Source organism: Schistocerca cancellata, chromosome 8 (assembly GCF_023864275.1).
Source record: "Schistocerca cancellata isolate TAMUIC-IGC-003103 chromosome 8, iqSchCanc2.1, whole genome shotgun sequence".
Classification (NCBI taxonomy): domain Eukaryota; kingdom Metazoa; phylum Arthropoda; class Insecta; order Orthoptera; family Acrididae; genus Schistocerca; species Schistocerca cancellata.
Genome location: NC_064633.1, coordinates 218,710,033 through 218,733,772, shown reverse-complemented (window position 1 = coordinate 218,733,772; position 23,740 = coordinate 218,710,033). Strand labels below are relative to the sequence as shown.

General features: G+C 39.6%; 1 protein-coding gene across 3 annotated transcripts in view; it reads right to left on the bottom strand.

Annotated features, from left to right (window-relative positions):
* Positions 1 to 23,740, bottom strand: part of LOC126095745 (cysteine--tRNA ligase, cytoplasmic) — a 100,173-nt gene that overhangs the window by 22,437 nt on the left and 53,996 nt on the right. For all 3 annotated transcript variants that reach the window (XM_049910520.1, XM_049910519.1, XM_049910518.1), the window contains exons 6-9: positions 19,822 to 20,063; positions 16,889 to 17,122; positions 14,132 to 14,276; positions 10,302 to 10,519 (exon numbers count right to left, since the gene is read on the bottom strand). In XM_049910520.1, coding sequence (XP_049766477.1) covers positions 10,302 to 10,519; positions 14,132 to 14,276; positions 16,889 to 17,122; positions 19,822 to 20,063 — 839 coding nt within the window. The remainder of the gene's footprint in view (positions 1 to 10,301; positions 10,520 to 14,131; positions 14,277 to 16,888; positions 17,123 to 19,821; positions 20,064 to 23,740) is intronic.

Genomic DNA, 23,740 nt, shown 5'->3' with positions numbered 1-23,740 from the left:
ATTCTTCACCCAGACATCAGTTTCTCACAACTTCACAGGTGGAAATTAACACTGCAGCATGTCCTTGGTTCTTGCCATCCACCTGGCTTTAATTTACGTAAATTTTTTCCATCTCAGCATTTCTTCACTGTAACTACTCTTTGCTTCACTATATTTTCATTTTCTACATCTTTCATTGTCTTTCCTGTCTATTTTCCACCGCCCTACCCTCGCACCTCTATTACGTACAATGCACTTAGCTTTTCACTCTTATTAACTCACACATGAGGTTTAAGCAATAATGTCTGTTAGCATATTACCCTGCCTTCCATCTTTAAGTTCTCAGGTTTTCAAATCCTGTCCAATGCGGTCCCCAAAAATCAGTTTTTCCTTCTCATCGTGTACAGTAAGTCTCCCCTGATCCCCAGTTCTGTGTGATTTTTCCTAAATCTACTTCTTTCCCAGACTTCTCCAGTCCTTTTCCTCCACCCTTCTTCCTTCCCCTTCACCCTTTCTACCAGAAGAAGGAGCCACTGGCTCTAAAACCTTGCCAATTACAACTGTCTTACGTATGTGTTCACCCACCACTTGATGGGTAGATTTTTTATCTATACAATTAAATAATTTTTTATCTATTCAATTAAATAATTTTGTCAACAGTTGACTGTTTTTGTTGTTATTCTGCATTAACTGTTATTTGAGCCAGTAAGGTAATGGCCATGACATATACAGAGTAACCAAAGAAACCAGAGATCATTTTTCTGGATGTGCTTCACGAACCAACTGTTTTTACTGGTTTGGTTCATAATGTAACAACCAAACAAGTGACAGTTACTGTTAGTTTACTGCTGATATGATTATATCCACATTTTCTCTCCTGTTACAATGTTTTATACTAGTTTTGATGTTTCCTAAGTCAAATTTGCTGAGTTTTTTCTTTTCTTTTTTTTCTTTTTACACCAATTGACACTAGACTGTTTTTGACCTTAAGTCAAACTGTGCAGAACCCACCAAGATAGAAATTGTAGCTGCATTTGAGATTGTTTGGGCAAGACTCACTATCAGGGGAGGGCATAAAATGATAACTGGATCCTTCTATCACCCACCAGACTCCTCTCCTGAAGTAACTAACGACTTTAGAGTAAAGCTCAGTTCACTTGTACACAAGTTCCCCAGTTATACTGTACTCATTGGTAAAGAGTTTAATCATCCCACAATTAACTGAGAAAATTACTGTTTTGTTAGTGGTAGATGTGGTAAGACATCCTGCGAAAAATTACTAAATGCCTTTCCCAAAACCTACGATCAGATAGAAACCACACTCATGTTGGAAACATATTTGATCTAATGGTAACAAATAGATCTGGCCTCTCTGAGGCTGTCCACATCGAAATCAGTATAAGTGACCATGATGCAGTTGTGGCAACAATGATTACCCAAGTAGAAATCAGTAGTGTCATATCTACACATCTACATCTACATCCATACTCCACAAGCCACCTGACGGTGTGTGGCGGCAGGTACTTTGAGTACCTCTATCAGTTCTCCCTCCTATTCCAGTCTCGTATTGTTCGTGGAAAGAAAGACTGTTGGTATGCCTCTGTGTGGGCTCTAATCTCTCTGATTTTAACCTCACGGTCTCTTCGCGAGACATACGTAGGAGGGAGCAATATACTGCTTGACTCCTCAGTGAAGGTATGCTCTCAAAACTTCAACAAAAGCCCGTACTGAGCTACTGAGCATCTCTCCTGCAGAGTCTTCCACTGGAGTTTATCTATCATCTCCGTAAAGCTTTCGCGATTACTAAATGATCCTGTAACAAAGTGCACTGCTCTCCGTTGGATCTTCTCTATTTTTTCTATCAACCCTATCGAGTACGGATCCCACACTGGTGAGCAATATTCAAGCAGTGGGCGAAAAAGTGTACTGTAACCTACTTCCTTTGTTTTCAGATTGCAGTTCCTTAGGAGTCTTCCAATGAATCTCAGTCTGGCACCTGCTTTACTGACGATCAACTTAAATGATCATTCCATTTTAAATCACTCCTAATGCCTACTCCCAGATAATTTATGGAATTAACTGCTTCCAGTTGCTAACATGCTATATTGCAGCTAAACATTAAAGGATCTTTCTTTCTATGTATTCGCAGCACATTGAGATTCAATTGCCATTCCCTGCACCATGCGTCAATTCGTTGCAGATCCTCCTGCATTTCAGTACAATTTTCTGTTGTTACAACCTCTCGATATACTACAGCATCATCCGCAAAAAGCCTCAGTGAACTTCCGATGTTATCCACAAGGTCATTTATGTATATCGTGAATAGCAACGGTCCTACGACACTCCCCTGCGGCACACCTGAAATCACTCTTACTTCGGAAGACTTCTCTCCATTGAGAATGACATGCTGCGTTATGTTATCTAGGAACTCTTCAATCCAATCACACAATTGGTCTGATAGTCCATATGCTCTTACTTTGTTGATTAAACGACTGTGGGGAACTGTATCGAACGCCTTGCGGAAGTCAAGAAACACGGCATCTACGTGGGAATCAATCTCAATGAGGAACTTGAAACTTTCATCACAGGGCAGGAGCATGTAGAGGAACTATGGCTCAAGTTTAAAAGAATAGTTGACTATGCACTGGATAGACACCCCGAAGTGCCAAGGAAACTGGTATAGGTATGCATATTCAAATACAGAGACATGTAAACAGGCAGAATACGGCACTGCAGTCGGCAGCACTTATAAAAGACAATAAGTGTATGGCTCACTTGTTAGATCAGTTACTGCTACTAAAATGGGCAGGTCATCAAGATTTAAGCGAGTTTGAACATGATATTATAGTCGGCACACGAGCAATGGGACACAGCTTCTCCGAGGTAGCGATGAAGTGGGGATTTTCCTGTACGACCATTCCACGAGTGTACCGTGAATATCAGGAATCTGGTAAAACATCAAATCTTCAACATCGCTGTGGCCAGAGGAAGATCTTGCATGAACGGGACTAATGACAACTGAAGAGAATCATTCCATGCGACAGAGGTGCAACCCTTCCGCAAATTGCTGCAGATTTCAATGCTGCGCCAGCAACAAGTGTCAGCGCGTGAACCATTCAGCGAAACATCATCAATATGGGCTTTTGGAGCCGTAAGCCCACTCATGTACCACTGATGACCACATGATACAAAGCTTTACGCCTCACATAGGCCCATCAACACTGACTGCTAATGACTGGAAACATGTTGCCTGGTCGGACTGTTTCAAATAATATTGAGCGGATGGATGTGTATTTATATGGAGACAACAACATGAATCCACGGACCCTGCAAATCAGCAGGGGACTATTCAAGCTGGGGGAGGCTCTGTAATGGTGTGGGGCATGTGCTGCTGGAGTAATATGGGACCCCCGATATGACTAGATATGACTGATAGGTGACACACATGTAAGCATCCTATCTAATCACCTGCATCCATTCATGACTGTTGTGCATTCTGACAAACTTGGGCAATTCCAGCAAGACAGTGCAACAACCCACGTGTCCAGAATTGCTATGTAGTGGCTCCAGGAACATTCTTCCAAGTTTAAACACTTCTGCTGGCCACAAAACTCCCCAGATATTAACATTATTGAACATATCTGGGATGTCTTCCAATGTGCTGTTCAAGAGAGGTCTCCATCTCCTCGTACTCTTCCAGGTTTATGGACTGCCCTGCAGGATTCATGGTGTCAATTCTCCCCAGCACTACTTCAGACATCGGTCAAGTCCATGCCACATCATGTCGTGGCACTTCTGCATGCTCGCGAGGGCCCTATACGATATTAGGCTGGTGTACCAATTTCTATGGCTCTTCAGTGTATTTACCCAGTAGAACAGTTCTTGATGGGAGGAAACCTTCAAGGTATACAGTCACAGTAAAGATATTTCTTAAGAAAAAGAGATTACTGGATAATAGATATAAAATAAAGAGCATGGCTATAGATAGAAAGATGCTGAATGAAACGGGTTTGGTTGTCAAAAGAACAATGTGTGATGCCTTCAATGACTACTGTAGGAGAATACTATCAAATGATCTTTCACAGAACCCAAAGAAATTAAAATGTTTCTTTCACAAAGGAAAACCCAGGAGAATTGCCCCAATTTAATCCTCACTGAAATGATGAATGAAATAAGTATTAGTGTCATCGGTGTTGAAAAACAGCTGAAATAATTCAAATTGAACATAGCTGTAGGGTCTGATGGAATCCCTGTCAGATTCTATACTGAATTTCAACCCACCCTCTTCTCACAAGACATACTGAAAGCTTTGGATCAAGGCAGTATTTCTTGGTTTCCGAAAGGCGTTTGACTGAGTACCACATTTACACTTATTGCCAAAAGTTCAACCAGATGGGGTATCAAGTGAAATTTTTGACTGGATGGAAGACTTTTCAGGTAGGGAGGACACATCATGTTATCTTGGATAGATAGTCATCATCAGAGGAGAAGTAACTTCAGCTGTACTCCAGGGAAGTGTATTGGGACGCTTGCTGTTTATGTTGTACATTAATGACCTTGAAGACAATATTAATAGTAAAATGAGGCTCTTTATAGATGATGATGTAGTATCTGAAACAAGTTGCATAAATATTCAGTCAGATCTTTATAAGATTTCAAAGTGGTGGCAAATTGCTTAAAATGTACAGAAATGTAAAATTGTGCACTTCCAAAAAGAAAAAAAACATAGTATCCTATGGCTATAATATCAATTAGTCACTGCTGAAATCGGCCAACTCATACAAATACCTGTAGGGTAGCACTTTATAGGGATATGGAATGGAATAATTGCATACACTCAGTTGTCAGTAAAGCCGTTGGTAGACCTTGGTTTATTGATAGAATACTGAAGAAGAGCAGTCAGTCTACAAAGGGGATTGCTTACAAATCATTTGTGCAACCAGTTCTAGAATATTACTGAAGTGTGTGGGACCTGTGGGAAATAGGGCTAACAGGGGATACAAAACACATACAGAGAAGGGCAGCACACATGGTCAAAGGTTTGTTTGATCCGTGGGAGTGTGTTACAGAGATACTGAAGGAACTGAATTGGAAGAATCTTGATGATAGACGTAAGCTATCCAAAGAAAGTTTGTAACAAAGTTTCAAGAATCAGCTTTAAATGATGAGTATAGAAATATAGTATAACCTCCTATGTAATGCTCTTATAAAGATCATGAAGAGAAGATTAGAATAAGTACTGTTCATACAGAGGCATTCAAACAATCATTCTTTCTTTACTCTATACATGAATGGAATGGAAAGAAACCTTAATAACTGGTAAAATGGGATGTACCCTCTGTCATGCACCTCCTGAAGGTTTGCAGAGTGTAGATGTAGATATAGATAAGTCACTAATGGGGCCTCTTCAATCACACTGCACAAAGAATCGATATTTTTTTAACCAATTTTGGTAGGCATTCACTAAATTCATTACTGGTAATAGCAGGATCCTACTAAAATTCTACAAAGTGATTGTAAACAGTCTTTTTCTGAAAACAGTCTTTTCTGAAGGTGACCGAGTACCAAGAGTTGAATGCTGCCAATCAAGGCATTGTTGTTGACTCAAGTGAATGGTCCAACAAGACATGTTGAAACCTGCCCTGAAATTTTTTACACAGAAAGAAGACAAAGAAAGAAATGCACTGCCAAAATTTTAGCTGCTAAGATGCACTGCAAGTATTAAAAAAAATTCCCAAATTCATAGCACGCCAAACAGCAGTATAAATATACACTCCTACTGGCGCTGCAGCTACTGCACATGTGCAAGCCCACACACACACACACACACACACACACACACACACACACACACACAGAGAGAGAGAGAGAGAGAGAGAGAGAGAGAGAGAGAGAGAGAGAGGTCGGTGATACACTTGTAAATAGGAAACACGACATAACCTGATCGTAATTTGTAAAGAATGTTTCAAGTTTTTGTTTGTTGATAAGCTTCTCTGACACTACAGTACACACTTACTAAGCTCTCTAATCAGCCACTCAAGTAACATCTATTGCAACTTATCAGTTTCTTTCAGCAGTATTGCTAAGTTCTGACAACACAGATCAAGTTGAATTAATATTTATTGTGCTTTCATATGGCATGCCTGCAAATTGTAGCCTTTTTTTTTTCTTCCTGTTTCACAGTAATGTGGAATCCAATTAACGTTCTCAGTTTAGCAATGATGAAGTATGAAGAATGTGGTTTCCAGCCAAAATCACCTACTTCTCCTAAGGACATACATGTGTCATTCATTCATTCAAATGATATCGACATTTTGTTTGAAATTGTGGATACATTAGAAGAAATAGGAAATAACTGTGACGATCCATGAGTTTTGGTTCGGACGATGTCAGTTGTGCCAGTAACAGTTCTGAAGAAAAATACATTCCAAGCCTTTTTTGTACTTTCAGCGACAAAGAAAAGATAGTGAAATATTGGTTAAACAAAGGGTGATGATGATGATGATGATGTCTGGTTTGTGTGGTGCTCAACTGTGCGGTTGTCAGTGCCTGTACAAATTCCCAACCTTTGCTCAGTCCAATCTCACCACATTCAAGAATGATGATGGAATGATGAGGACAACACAAACACCCAGTCATCTCAAGGCAGGTGAAAATCCCTGACCCTGCCGGCAATCGAACCCAGGACCCCGTGCTCGGGAAGCGAGAACATGACCATGAGACCACGAGTTGCAGACTTAAACGGAAAGGGAAAAAACACTAAGTTACGCAGTGTGCAAAGACATTTTTGTTTGTAAAATCAGAGCATGAACTGTACAAATGGAAGAATGAATTACATAAAGTAAGAAATATGTGCCAAACAGAAACCCGAAACCATCTAAATGAAAAACCGTTTCAAAGATTTAGAACTACTCATAAGAAGCTATGCACCGTTATCGATGGATATCTACCATACCGGGCCCCCCGAATTGCATCTGACATGAACACTGCTAATTTCCAGTCTTCGTCAACCTGGCTACACAGGTTCAAGAAATCATACAGAATTGGAAGTAGCAAAATTACCAAGTTTACATCACGTAAATGTATAGAGCAGCTGTCAGTGGCAGACAATGCTATAGAGGAATTCATAGCTGATGTAAAGACGAAACGTGCTCTAATCCCCACAACAAATGCTGATCAGACAGGTATTGTAAAAGAACTGCACACACACCGCACTTTATCATTTCAGGGTGAAAAAAAGATGAGTCAGTTGCCCAATCAATGAATGCAATGACACATTCATGTATGATAATGCCAGTGATAAGTTTGAGGGGTTTACCGTTTCTGTAGTTGTGCATCTGTCTTCAAGAACTACAAGGCAAATTAGGACCAAAAATAAAAAATGAAGTGTTTAGTTGCAAAAATCTTGTAATCGACATATCAAAATTTGGAAAAATGGGAAACAATAATTTTCAACATTTCGTTCAAAACATATTCCTACCAGCTGCAGAAACTAATTCATCGCTTTTGTTGGATTCATGATCTGGACACAACAATGCCTCTCATTCTAAGGAGGATGATGAGAAATCTGTAGATGTAATGTGGATTCTGCCTGGAACTACTAGCGAGATTCAACCTCTTGATAAAGAATTTTTTCGACATTAGAAAGCATTTTTCAGGAAATTATCAGACAACATAATTTCTGATACCTTTCCCTCATTTCAGGTTATCAGCAGAACAGTATTCTTATGCTCCAGTCATTTGTGCATCACTAGTGTTCTTCACCACGCTTTACGAATTTGATCAAGTATGCCTGGTACGCAGCACAATATGCAGAAAAATGGCCAGGACCATTTCTGACTCCATTCCAGTTCTGTCTAAAGAAAACCAGTGGTTACTGCAAAGTGCCTGACTGCATCAATTTTTCCTTTGTCCGAGGTCCCTGGTGCAAAAAAATGTTTGTTTTTGTCATTGAGTAGACACTTCACCTTTTTGTGATGGCTACAGGGAATTAACAAAGAGCTGTTTCACTGATAATCAAATGTACAACATTCAAACGTTATTATAAGGAATGGCCAACAGGAATTTTTATAAAATGTAGTACTGCAAGACACATTTCACTTCAACAAATTACAAGTCCTCATTGATGGAAGTCGACTGTTACATCAAACACTGCCATGATTTTATTTTCTCTGCTAGCCATTTTTATCAGAATTACATGTGCAAGAATTGAACTGTTGATATAAAGTTATTCAAAAAAATCTTTGTATAGTTTACGGCAGGTTTTCACCAGAACAAACAAGCTAACAAGCACGAGCAAAAGAGAATTCTATCTGGTGTACCCAGTAGGCCTCTTGCAGGTCTTTCAACTGGATGCTACAGCAACTGCTTACATGATCCTAACCTTCCCCAGTCACCTAATCAGAAAATGGAGGCCAGCAGTTTACCACGGAATCCAAACTACATGTCAATCATGGCCACTCCAACATCTGTGACAAGTGAATGCTCGGTTAAAAATCATAGTGAAAAAGTTGTGGACTGAACATGATTTGATCCCGCGCTCTCTGGACCATAAAGCGCACTTTGCCACTAGACTATTTTTGTTTTAGGAAAATGGAAACGAAGTATCATGCTTCTCGATATAGCGTAGGGGAACGACGCGGGAGACCCGCACCGCCATATTAGGCAAGGTCCTAATGGAGGTGGTTTGCCGTTGCCTTCCTCCGACCGTAACAGGGATGAATGATGATAATGAAGACAACACAACAACACCCAGTCATCTGGGGGCAGGTGAAAATCCCTGACCCCGCTGGGAATCAAACCCAGGACCCCGTGCTCAAGAAGCGAGAACGCTACCACGAGCTGTGGACTTTTGTTTTAGAAAAAAACAAAAAAAGAATTTGACCATTACATCTTGCATGCATAGTGGAAATGCTGGCTGTCACCTCTTGAGATGATGCTCGATGTCGGTAATTAGTGTTCTGTTCATAAATCTCCCATCAATGGTAATGAGAAGACAGGGAAAAATGGCAGCCGACATACAAGGATAATTTTGGAGCAGTGCTAAGGAGAGATGGAGATGCAATTCCACGTAAAGTGTACGATCTCCACACATCACACTTCCATACACATTGAGACACTTCAATTCTTCCTTCTCTGTACCATTTTGCATACTCTGTCAAGAACAGTGTGCTTGCCAAGCAAAATAATCCTCGCTGAATAGCAAAGTTTCGCATTGTGGCTCTAACAAGATAGAGCTGTATCTTGTATGCTGAATGTTAGCTTCAAAAACTAATAATAAAGCATTCATAGGCAATATTTGCTACCTCACGTTCTCTTCTGTTCCCTCTAGTATAAACAATTCTACCCATATACAAGCGAATGGTAGTGAATTTTCTGCAAATGCTCATTTGCATGTGTTCGCTTCCATTCGCTCCACTGCAAACCAAGCTTTAGGTGCTTAAAATTGCTATCTGTGAACCCAATTGCTATCTGTGAACCCCAGATAATTCCTTTTAGCAGCTAAAATTTTGGCGTTGCATTTCTTTCATTATCTTCTTCCTGTATAAGAAATTTCAGAGTAGGTTTCGACATGTCTTGTTGGCTCATTCCCTTGTCAGTCCTTAACAAAAAATCATGAAGTGTCATGCAGTTAATTCCTTCACATGAAATTTTTGTATTTCTACAAGACTGTTCTTTAAAAGCTTGGAGTAGACAAATTATTTGGCAAATTTCTCAGCTGTCATTATTTTAACAATAAGAAGTGACAAATTTTAAAACAATAGTAATGTCACATCACAACAGCAATCATCGGGTGGACATTTGTAAAAACTTAAAATTCGAGCCGTATTTTGAACTCCATAACCAGCAGGCCATTGTGATGAATGATGAACTATCTGAAATATCAGTATTAATTGTTATTCCATTGTCACTTCCAAATTAGTTCATGTACCTGGTCTCTCTCTCTCTCTCTCTCTCTCTCTCTCTCTCTCTCTCTCTCTCTCTCTCTCTCTCTCTCCCACCAGGCTTTTCCATTCCTTTGACATCTGTGTGTATGTCTCTTCCTATCTTTCTCCTACGTTCCACCTTTTATGTTGATGTCATAATTTTAGAGCATTCCAAAATATTTTTAAACAGCCCTACTCTAACTGTTTCCTGTTTTTGGTGTCCAATGCCTTCTCTGGTACAAATATTACTCACACATTTAGTTACATTAACTTCATTCAGCATCATAACAGAAATGCAAGAAATAAATTGTTGGGGTTATTAATTATAAAATGTCTCAAATTCTCACATGATTACACATATAAATTTATACGTTTGATTAACTTTGATGAACTTACATTCTGGCTTGATGAAACAGAAGATGCTGGAAAACCTAAGGAGCCATCATCTGGGATGGTACCAAAAATTTTCATCAGTTTTGTAATGTAGCTTGCAATATCCCATAACAGAACACAATTACTCTCACGTCCCACAGAACGGCAATTTCGTTGATAGACATTACATACAGCTACAAGTTCTCGGACGTGATCGAGTGCTGTTCGTGTGTCTATATTGTCTGGCAAACAAAACAGAAAAAGTATTGTGATACAATAATTTCTTTATTTCATTTGCAGAAATAGAGTAAACTTGGGCAAGACATGATCATACTTCTATACAGAATAAATAAGTTTTCATACAGTCCAACAACAGTCAATAACCAAAGTATGCATTACAATAGATTGTCACTCATCACACAGAGAACCCACTGTGCACTATACAGGAACATTCAAAAACAGACTATTGCATGTTACTTGTTACTTAGCTATTGCACCAAGTCTTTCATCGGACATAGAAACAATGCTAAAGCCTGAGTAAAAGAAGTAAAGTATGTATGCAGATTTGTTCAATGGCTACCCAATACTGGTCTGGTGTTTCGTGTAGCACAAACTATGATACTCGCTTAATGTCACCTCCAATTCCATAGAACTTTGCCGTTTTGACCACCACTGGCTACCTGGGTTTCTTTCTTCTTTTACTTGCCTTAACAAAGATACCTCAACTACAAACAAAGCAAAGACTAAAAAGATAATTACTCACAACATAGCAAAGGCATTGTGTGGTAGAAAGGTAAAAAAGCAAGCACAGCTACACTTTCATGGTCCTACAACCAGACTAGTCAGACTAGGATGAAGAGTTGCATTTAGTGGAGTACCGTATTTACTCGAATCTAAGCCGCACTTTTTTTCCGGTTTTTGTAATCCAAAAAACCGCCTGCGGCTTAGAATCGAGTGCAAAGCAAGCGGAAGTTCTGAAAAATGTTGGTAGGTGCCGCCACAACTAACTTCTGCCGTCGAATATATGTAGCGCTACACAAGCATGCTTTGTGGGCACAAAGATAAATACTGGCGCCAAAACCTTTTTTTTTCTCCGCCCCGAGTTTCGACCACTGCATTTTCATACATTGTCCAACGAAGTAAATACAAATTCCGTATTGCTCATCTTCGAATGTAGCAGAATTTTAATGTACTACGAAAATCCGACTGGCAAGACTGTTAGGGATGTTTGTCAATATGGCCAACTCTACATTCCGAGTTTTTTCCTACCTGTGAGAAGAGATGGTTGCTAATAGGAACCTGATGAAATGTGGATCACATGCAGTATTCTCTTTACCATAAGAATAATATGAAAATAAACATTTTGCCATGTATTCTTTCGTGTTTGCTGCTATCTCATTTAAATCCTGTCTGCCTAATAAACTACGAAACTAGAGTGAAACAACAGCAAACGCGGAAGAATATACGTATCGTGTCATGTTTATAATCGTATTATTCTTATGCCTAATAGTGATATAGTCAGAAATGAAGCACGGCAACTGACTAGATTTTAAATGTAAGATGACTAATTTCTGTGCAGAATTTGATGTACTAAAGAAGCGGCCGCAAAGATTTTCAAACGGAGAAAAATTTGCGCCTAACTCTCGTTCAGAACATGTTCTATCATACGCAGTCTATTATTTGGTTCTTGTTGATCATTATCAAAGAAAGCAGCAGTGTAAGTAACAACAAACTGTAGTCTCTTGCCATTGTTTCGCTAATGAGACGATTCCTCTTTTTTTTTTTTTCCCCTTAAGCGGCGGTAGCGCGTACAAAAGCAAGTCATGCCGCGAGCGGCGACAGGCCGTAAACACGCACTATCAGAATGCGACAAACAATGCATGACACAGTACAGTAATGCATTTTCAGCTTAGAGTGACGTAAACACCTATAACAAAGAAAACGGCACTTATCCGATCAAAGCAAAATAAGCAATCGATTCAAACCAGACGAAGCACGTGAAAAAGGAAGGGTACCCGTATAAATACGGACGGAGCGCCTGACGCGTGGCAATGGCTACCTGGTAAAGCTTAACTGCTAAGCTTACGACTCGAACCAAACTACTATAGCTGTATCGTCTTTCATTCGACCTAAATTGTGTCTCATATTACAATGGACCAACTTTGTTTCGATTTGGAGGTGCGGCCTAAAACTTTTCTCTCCCCTTGAATTTCGAGTCTCAAATTTCAGGTGCGGCTTAGATTCGAGTAAATACGGTAGGTGAGATGAATAAGGAAGAGGGGCAATGAAAATGGGAGGGGCACAGTAAGGAGTAAGAAAGCTGAGGAACAGAAATGGAGGAGACAGGACAGGAACATGGCACCAGAGAGAGATCACCCTGACGCAGAAAGGGCTGGTAGTATGCAGCACAGAATGGATGACAGGAACAGGGTTGGAGGAAGACAGAATCCTTCCCACCTCTTCAAAAGGGGAGTTCTGCCACTCATGAAACCCACAAACTATCAAGGTACTTCCAACCTCTAGTCACATGGGTTATATTCATGTGAAAAACCCAGGTACATGAACTGTACCGTTTACCAACCCAGCACATTATATTCGAATTCCACAAGAAACAAGGCCACCTGTGAAAGCACCTGTATCATATATCAATTATGTTGCAACTTCTGCACAACCTTTTATATGGACCACCACTGAAAGCAGTTCATTAGAATGAATGATGTTGAACACCTAGTGACATAACATGTCACTGAGCACACCTGAAATGGCTGCTTCAGAAATCCTAAATTCCAGAACACTGCTGACCCCTTTCCACAAAAATTCACCTTCTCTGAATTACACACATGGGAAGCGTCCATCTTACTTTATCCATCCCTGCACTCCTTGGCTTTTACCTGCCCTTCACCCATGTAAACCTGTTCCTGCCCCTTTCCCTTCACTATCTCCCTGGCCACAACTTTTCCTCCTCACTACACTACTCTGCACTTTCACATTCGTTTGATTCATATGTCAAGGATTGTGGATGAAAATTCATGAACTGTTCTACTGTTCTTGTAGTGAATTCTCCCTCCTCCTACTTTATCCTGATCACCTCTCTCTCTCTCTCTCTCTCTCTCTCTCTCTCTCTCTCTCTCTGTGTGTGTGTGTGTGTGTGTGTGTGTGTGTGTGTGTGTATCTTCCAATTATTTTGGACAATCCTATATCTTAAAAGAACAAAAGAATACAAAAATTAACAAAATCTTGCTCAAAAAATAAATAAATAAATAAAAATAATGCAGATACAGGCCATAATCACATTTACTTGGTCTGTTGAGATGAAAAAGCAAGCAACAATAAATTTAAAACACTAATTACAGGACAAGACCAGATTTTTATAACAATGAGGAAAAACTGCATCCAGCAAAATTTTCATAAAATGAAAGAATTTATTTATCCATAACAAGTTTTAGTTTACTGCTCATCTTCATAGGGCAGCATTCATTTACTACTCATAAGAAAAGCATGCTAACTTCTGAAGACATCATTAGGCCTAAAACTGGTTTCAGAGATATAATAAATTCACCACAAGTAATTAGGTAGATTGCAGTGTTTTCTTTCTGCTACAGTCCCACCAACTTCTCAAGCCATTATGAATAAAGTAACAATCAGAAAACTTCTCTAAACAGAATGTTGCTCAAAGGTCTTGCATGTCAAAGAGTGCTGCGATATTGGAAATGTTCTGTATATTCTCCATTTTAGATAATACAAGCACTAGCTTAGTTCCTAAAACAATAGTGAACTACTTCCTATCAAAATATGTCACTAATTGTAAATATGAACAGAAAAATAATCAAATACATAAACAACTAAAAACTTACCACACAAAGCAGCATGCACTCCATCTCTTGTTGCCAAGAATCTTTCACTGAGTGAGTGCTCTTCCTCTCTCCATTTTTGGAAGGAATCCAAATTTGTTTCTGCGAGAGTGCAGCGACTCATATCTTTCACAGTGAGGAAAAACTCCTGAGGAGAATGGAAATGATTTTTATTGTGCATACAAATTAAGGTTCCAGAATGAATCAACATTTTGTAGCATAGTGCCTTTCATTATGGAACTTTCCGATAGACTAAAATTGTATTGCACTGGGTCTCTAACAAAGAACCTTGTTTTTGCAGGTAATGCTCTTACAGATAGAGCTATTTAAGCAAAACTCACAACAACACTGTTCCAATTCTACTAGTATATCATCCATTTTACTACTCCAAATTATTATTATTATTATTATTATTATTATTATTATTCTGGGAATGACTGCTAGGCCATGACTAGTGATTTCTCTGTTGACATCCTTTTTTTATTATTACAAGAGTGCTAGTCTAGTAAGGTATGCAGGACTTCTGTGAAGTGTGGAAAACGGAAGAGGGGTACTATCACAAGAGAAGCTGTGAGGGTGGATAATGAGTTGCACTTTGATAGGTCAACCAGGAGGAGCATTGCCCTAGAAAGACTAGGTCCATACAGTATCTAAACTACAGCTTTCAACATCAATCTTGTCAACTTCTGCAACTGAATGGTCAGAGAAGACCCAAATTTGATCTTCTCCCACTGCTAATGATTATTTCTTGGTGGGAAGACAAACAGGTCTCCTCCCTGTTATGAGAAAAACTATGGCATTACTTTAAGGCTGCAATTTTAAAAGATGATGTTAATTACAAAGAGAGCTGTGTATTAACCATACATTCGTCCAATACAGTTTAGGAAGTAAATGAAGTTGTTGCTCAGTGGCAGAGGTCGATACAAAATTAACTTTAAGGACTTTAAACATGTGTTTCACTTATGAGCAATGAAACACATTCTTCACAAAGCAAGTGTTTCACTTAGGTACAGCAAGATATATGCATCGGAAGGCTAAAAAAAAAGCAATTTTAATATTGCAGTGCATTCTTTTCATGTGACCAAGCTTCACTACTCCGCCCACTCTGGTTGTTACATTTCATTCGAGAGCTGTATGAAATCATAATCATTCTGAATTACAGAGATAAAACAGTTTGTGTAGCTATGCCACTGCATTATAGAGTCAACTGGACATGGGTTGTAGACATGATGCTGCTGTATAGTAAACAAGTCTCTCCAAATTTAATGATCATTATTCCATATTGGATTCTCTAACTTTGGTAAGACTGACATTGTGAAATCAGCAGAGAAATAACTTAGTGAAAGAAAAAGCCCAGTAGAAAATTTTTTGACAACAAAAAAGATACTGAAATTAAACCTCAAAAGGAGAACATATAAAAATGAATCATTTGAAAAGGAACACAGATGTCTAAAATAAAGAGAGATTGTCAGAATGTGCAAACTGGCAAAGTAGCAATGACTAGGCTGGTAAAAGTGCAAAGTTGTATAAGCAAGCCTGCATGACTGTAGAAAAGATAGAAGCTGCATAAGAAACCTTCAGAGATAAGAGAAGCAGCTGTATGACATCAACAATCATTGATGGTTACAACGTCTGAAGGGCATTGTATTGTGAAGATGCAGACACTGTATAAACACAGACATCGTAACCACCTATGACGTATCTGTGACTCAGTGGGCTCAAGTGACTATTTAATATCTGTCTTTGTGTGCAGCTATCACGAACTGTGTGAGCATGGAGGTTGTGACTATGTGGCATATGGAAGTTTGGATCTGCTCAGCATGCTCCAATAGCTCAAGTGGTCAAGGTGACTGCTCATGATAAGCAAGAAATCCAGGTTCGAGTCTCAGTCTGGCACAAAATTTTCGTGTGTTGCAAACAGCTGACGTCAAGACATAGTCAGAGAATGTGAATCTATTTCGTAATGAACATCAACGATCACATAGAAAGTCAGCGCTAAGCAAAGAAAAGAAAAACAGGTGAGAAGGATATATGAAGGACTGTATAAAGCAAAGAACACAATGGGCTGTATAAAGCAAAGAAGACAATATTATGGAAAGGTAAGAGGAAGTGAATGAAACTGAGAAAGAGGACACAATAGTATTAGGAGATGTTGATAGAGCCAAGGGCCAAAGAAGTCGGCTGAGCCCCAAAGTCAACAAAAAGGGTGAAGAAACACTGACAAGAAAGATGCAAAATAATGCAAAGATTATCCAAAAGAGTTCTTAGGTACCATAAATAAACTCTATTGCTCATCTTTCCTCTCCACCGCAACTCTCCTAAAAAGGCAATGTTTTGTGACTCGATACAAGCAACTGAAGTGATAGGGGGCACTGCACAAAATGAGTGTACGGGCAAGTATAAAACCACACACACACACACACACACACACACACACACACACACACACACAGAGAGAGAGAGAGAGAGAGAGAGAGGGTGGGGGGGGTGGGAGGGGGGGAGGCACTGAGCAAAACTTGCCATTAGGTATTATTTCTGTACTGTTTCACAATTGGAGACAAAGACTCTTTCATCAGACAACATAGATTACAATCTCAGATTCTCAAAACCAAATCGCAAATTGATATTTAACAGTTAGGTTTGCTAGTACTACACAAGCTGAAAGACCATGATGCTCCACAGATACAAAGTTCCTCACTGCCATAATGAAAATATTATTGTTTTCCTGATACTATTAAATTATATTAATTATTTACTTACATTAAGCATCTTCTCATATTGTGCAGCCATTTCCATGGTATTACTACTGTAATCCAATGTGTCTTTCCATGAATGTAGAAGAAAAGCAAATCTCAGTTGTCTTGCTGAATGTTTCTTCAAAGCATCGTGTATTGTTACAAAATTCTTCAAAGATTTTGACATTTTGCAGCCAGCAATCGTTAAATGACCTGAATGTAGAAAATATCGGACCCAGTGACTATTGTCATAGTAGGCCTACAACACAAACAGAAACTGTTGTATTAACAAATGATGGAAGTTATGAAACAAATATATGTACAGACATACATTGATCAGCCAGCACATTATGACCACTGACCCACCATGCATATACACGTGTCCAGGCGATAGCAGCGTCACCTCGCGAAGAAAGACAGCTACGCGCACACACACACACACACACACACACACACACACACACACACACACACATGGTGCATACAATATCAATGAGCATACTGTCCATGTGTAGATGGGGAAGGCATGCAATCTAAGTTTGACCGAGGGCAGATTGTGATGACCTGGAGGCTCGGCAAGAACATTTTGGAAACTACAACTTTTTGGGTGTTCAAGGAATACTGTGGTGAGTGTCTTCAACACGTGACAAAATGAAGGTGAAACCACGTCCAGATGTTGGGGGTTTGGGCAGCCACCCCTCAATACAGATATTGCACATCATAGGCTGGACAGACTGGTAAAACAGCACAGACAGTGAACTGTGGCAGAACTAACATCAGACTTCAATGTTGGACAGAGTACAAGTGTGTGTGAACACACAATATACACAACATTCCTAATGACGGGCCTCTGCAGCTGTGACCAGTGCACATGCCGATGTTAAGACCACGACATCAGAAACTATAACTGAAACGGGCACATGACCGTCAGCACTTGACAGTGGTGCAGTGGCATGGTCTGATGAATTCCAATAATTTCTTCATTATGCCAATGGGTGGGTGCGAATCCAAATTATTCTGGGGAAACAGCTCCTTGACACTTGTACTGTGGGACAGAGACAAGCTGGTGGCTTCCAAGGGTCCAATGGAGCTCATTCAAGGCACAATGATGGCCAAGGAGTATTGTACACTGGTTGCAGACCATGTACACCTCTTCATGACGATCATGTTTCCCAACAGCAGTGGCATTTGACAACAAGATAATGTGCCATGTCACATGGCTAGAAGTGTGATGGAGTGGTCTGAGGAACAGAGTGGTAAGTCACCTGATCTGAACCCAACAGAACGCATCTGGGATGTGATTGAATGTGGTGTCAGAGCTCATCATCCACCTCTCCAGAATTTACAGGAATCAGGTGACTTGTGTGTGCAGATGTGATGCCAACTCCTCCATTGATCTATCGAGGCCTCAAGGCCTCACTGCCTCCATGAGATGATACGTTGCTACTGTTATATTATGTACCAGAGGTAGACATACTAGCTACAAGCTATTAAGTAGCTGGTCATAACATTCTGGCTGCTCAGTGAATGAGTATGAACTGAACGAAACATACTTTCTGTCATTGAGGCACAGAACGCGCGCATGCCCCCCCCCCCCCCCCTCCCTCCCATGGGCAACGAATCTCAACAAAATGGCAAAGACAGCCTACATCAGAGTGTACCGACTATTCCCAGCAGAAACAAAATAGCCCACATTTTAATGAGTATTTATTTTTGGGCATGTGTTTACAGCATGTTTTCCTAGTTTTCATCAGTACTACCTCCTAAAAAAAAAAACTCTGTATATATACTTGAAGTGGATGTTTTTCCTAAGAGCCACCACATTTGCTTTGATAGATATCTGCAAAAAAAAAAAAAAAAAAAAAAAAAAAAAAAAAAAAAAAAAAAAAAAAAAAACCCTCTCTGTATATACTTGAAGTGGATGTTTTTCCTAAGAGCCACCACATTTGCTTTGATAGATATCTGCAGTTTCATTTTGCAATGCATAGGAAGAGGCAACCCAAGCATTTCACCCTGCATTTCATGTGACACCCAGTGCTAATAGGATATATCAGTTTATTTCTCTTTGAAATCAGAAAGCTTTTTAAGTGGATCTCTATGTGCTACTTTGATTGGGAAATCCCACACTAGTCTGGTACAATATTCAGCTTAATGATTGTATTAACTAGGGCAGGAAAACATGAAAAACAGTCAGCACTCCAGTAATGACTGAGTTGCACAGCTGTATGGCAATGGTGTGTATCATTGTAAATCGTATAAATTCAGCAAACTAAGCTCTTCTTGAGATCCACATGCTCACCACTCTGTCACTACATTTAAAATGCATATATACAAATTTTACCACTTTATTATTGGCACAGATGATTATCCTTTCAAGCTTCATGTTATTCTTAACAAAAGTGTTCGAGATAGCACATTTAGGCTCAACACTGATGCACCAAAATCATCTGCAGTCAGTTCTGGAAACTGAATGAGGTGAATCTGGTGACAATAAATGTATCTCCAGCCATAATCTGATTTACTTTGACTTCTTTCTTGTGTTATATGGTTTTCACACTAACCAAATAGCATGGTTTTGGTTCCTTCTTCCATATATTATTTACAGTAATATATATCTACACCAGCCAACTACTATTTCCTAACTAACATTTTAAATTCTTATTTTTTTATTTATCACCATTTTAAGGTACTGTTATGTGTCCTGTTGATAACTTGCAAACTCTGAGGTATGCCAAAAAGATCTTGACCTTCAACACAACACTAGCTCAGCTTCTGTCAATGACAATTTTTAGAATTTCCTAAAAACCAAAATGAATGAAAGTACTATGAACATCAAGTTTATGTTGCATCATTTAAATTATGTTAATAATCAAAAAATTTTGAATACCATTCTCTCTGCAGCACTTTCACAAAATTAATAGCACATTGCTGCCTGTAAGCACTTTTGTGAGTACTTACCTCAGCCTGGGCTAGTTCATTGTCATGGTGTGGGAAACGTAGGTCAACACCTCCTGTGTGAATGTCCATTGATTCACCAAGAATATTAGATGCCATTACAGAGCACTCAATATGCCACCCTGGGCGACCATGACCCCATGGCGAGTCCCACCACGGCTCTCCTGCTTTTGACTTTTTCCACAGAGCAAAGTCATTTGCAGAACGTTTCTCTTTCAGTCGATCTTCTGATATACACAGGTCACCTGAGAAACAAGCATAATCATAACAGATCTTATAAAAAGTCACTAATATACTGCCCCCCCCCCCATGGGAAGACAGGAAGAAATGTGTTTTTTTCAATGGTTTAGAGTGTGTATTTTTTGTTTATCATATATGCCACAAGGATTCTAAGTCACATTTTGCACGGTAATCTATGATGGCTACTACAGGCAGTAATCTACTGCAAATTTTAGTACCCAACAGTGATTCAGATTCCCCACCTAGCCTGAGTATCAAGAATGAGAACACTTCAGAGATATTCAGGCTCCTGGCAACAGCTGCAGGTTGCTCCTGCATGATGTGCAGTAGCTGCGGCACGCACATCAGAGGGAGCCGCCCCCCTCACAAGCATTTACTACTAGTTACTGTAGCCTGGCTATTGTCAGCCAGTCTTTACTAGTGACTGAAACCTTTACTTACATACCATTGAATACATTTATTTATGTTTGTGATTTGGATTACATTATGGATTGTTTTATAGGCTTGAGACAACTTTTCTGTGCTCTGGACTTGTTTTGGATGTTTGTTCACTTTGTGATATTCTCTGTCCTTTATCTCTGGGACCGCCCATTTCATTCTGCCAGTCTCAACATTACCACCGGTGTGACTTATCATAAACTATGTTCTACTTACGAAGAGTAAGATAGAATACAAGAGCCTCCCCTCCCCCCCCCCCCCCTTTCCCCCCATCTGCGCGAGCTGCTCTTCCTTTTCAACCTTCCTCAACTTATTTCTCTCTCCTCCCAAATGAAAGAGCTATTAGTAGGAAATGTATCACTTTTACTTTTAACTGTGCACCTATCAGCAGTACTGCATATCTCACCACGTGAAGGACCGGTGATAGCCACCAATTCTGTCTCATAATATACAGTTTATAATTTGCCGTACTGTTTTGTTAGCTCTGGGCTGGTGCATGAAGCATGTGCGGTTTCCTACTAAACAGAGTTGAGTGCATGTATGGTTAGGCATCTGGTACAGCACTACTGCAAGCCTAATAAGCAACCATTAGTATGAGACACCTGTATCTGTCTCTATTGGTTAACTGCTACAGGGGCTTTTAGTGAACCCTCTTGTTAACCTTACCAATTTGGTGAATGGAGTCCCGCAGCTGCTAAACTGGTAGTGCTGCAGATCCGGAGCCTAAGTGCAGTAGGTTAGAGATTTTTATATAAACAAGAGAAGTGAAGAGTCAGTTCATCAGGTGACAATGCTGAAGAATGTAAGGATGTTTTGTTTCACCACTCAATTACTTTTTAGATGGCATGCACCTGTTAATAGTGTAAACTTGTTTCCAAATAAGAGGTTTGGGTAGCAATGTTGCTTGACCAAACTGAACAATACATTGCCTACATAGAGTTCAAAGTGAATCTGTGAAGTCTAAAGTCGGCAGTAATGTATTATTAGTTTTTCCATGAGATAAATCAGGATTCATGCTTGAAGTTCAATTTTGTAGCCTACAGATGACTATATCTGGAGTTTGTACTTAGTGCCCACAACCAATGAATCACACTAGTGCACTTATATAGGTGTCCTCAAGGTGGGGGACCTGAAAGGAAGCCCTTGCTCCTTCCTGCCCCTCCCTATGGAATCTGGAGTACAGAGCTTTTATTCATCGTAGATATTTCACACACTTCAAGAATCTATAACCATCATTTCCTAATTTTTGTGTGTTGCCTATAAAATTTGGTTCTTGTGGCATGACATGTCTTGAAACTGACCGATTTGAAAGTCTTGTCCCCACTCCCTGGGAAAAAATGCTGCTGACACCTATGAGTTTTTACACATTATGCACACACAATAATGAAAAGAATCTAAAATGTGGTCTGGTGTTTACTACTTTCTCATGATTAATAACTTTATCTACCAGATGACAATGTATTTAAGAAGTCTAATGTATCAATAAATAAGAGAGCGGTATAACATTTCGATGTTCTTTAGCCCTATGTGTCACTTCAGCTTTCAGATTTATAAGCATACAGTATTGTCTGGGAAAGTTGGCAGCAATCAAAACACTGTCAATATTGGGTAATGTCACTTTATTTATTTTAAAATGCCAACAACTATCAGTCGTTTCACTTAGTGTGCTTATACCCTTACAGTGAAACTGTAGAGCCTAAAGTAGATACAGTTCCAGCTGTGTCAACTGTAATGGCAGCCACACTCTGAATACATCCTTGAGGCATTACATTATCTTTAACATGATTAGTGTTGAAAGTGGCTCCAACTTACATCTCAAATACCCAATATGACTGGAATGAGATGAAAACTGGCAAGCAGCTTCAGACTATCCGTTCACGGACCTCAGAGGTGTGGCAGCAGCAAGTAGTTTATCCCCATGACATTGTAACTCTGTCAGAGACAGCAAAGGACTTGGAAGAGCAATTCAATGGAATGAACAGTGTTCTGAAAGGAGGATATAAGATGAACATCAACAAACGCAAAACAAGAATAATGCAATATAGGAGAATTAAATCAGGTGATGCTAATGGAATTAAATTAGGTTACTTCATTTAGTAGAAAGGTTTTGCTATTTGGGCAACAAAATAACTGATGATGACTGACGTAGAGAGGATATAAAATGTAGACTGGCAACAGCAAGAAAAGCGTTTCTGAAGAAGGGAAATTTGTTAACACTGAATATAGATTTAATAGACAGGAAGTCTTTTCTGAAAGTATCTGTATGAAGTTTAGCCACATATTGAAGTGATACAAGCTGATAAGTAGTTAAGACAAGAAGCGAATATAGGCTTTTGAAATGTGGTGCTACAGAAGAAAGCTGAAGACTAGATGGGTAGGTCACGTAACTAATGAGGTGGTACTGAATAGAACTGAGAAGAAAAGAATCTTGGGGCACAACCGGACTGGAAGGGATCAGCTGTTAGGACACATTGCAAGACTGCAAGGGATCACCAGTGCAGTACTGGAGGGAAGTGTGAGGGTAAAATTTCCAGAGGGAGACTAAGAGATGATTACAGTAAGCAGGTTCAGAAGGATGTAGGTTGCAGTGGTTATTGGACATACAGAGGCCTGCACAGGATGGAGTAGCATGTAGAGTTGCATCAAACAAGTCCTTGGGCTGAAGATATATGTATTGTTTTATACAGAGAAGAATAAAGCAATACAGTGGTCAGTTATGAAAGCTTCTCTAACTGCAGTTTCCAAGTACACCACATTGTCGTTGCTGGACTGTTGTGTCAGAATCACACTGAAGTAGAGACAGGATGTCTCAATATTAAAGACATCAGAGCAGGTGTCAGTTTACCATTCTTTCAGGCAGCTTGATTATTTCTGTTAGTCAGACTGGGATGTAACTGTTCAAGTGGAGCATATTTTTCTCTGGCTTAAATAAAAGGCTGTGTCTTGTCAATACAGCGCAAATCCCCCCCCCCTCCCCCCCTTTCAATATGTGACTGACAATCCTGAAAATGTGTTAACTTTTAACACTGTCCACTGTGTTTTTTTGGAGCCCACTATCTAAATTCTGGAAGACTGCTAGGCACACTTATTACTAGCAAGAATTTTCAGTCATTTCAAAACTACCACCTAACCTAGGATTTGGCCCCCAACCATGTTGTGAGACTCATATCTACAGTCACTGGTGCCTCTGCAATTTATGACAAGACCCTTCTGACAGCCAGCTACAGTAATGACAAATTAGTTA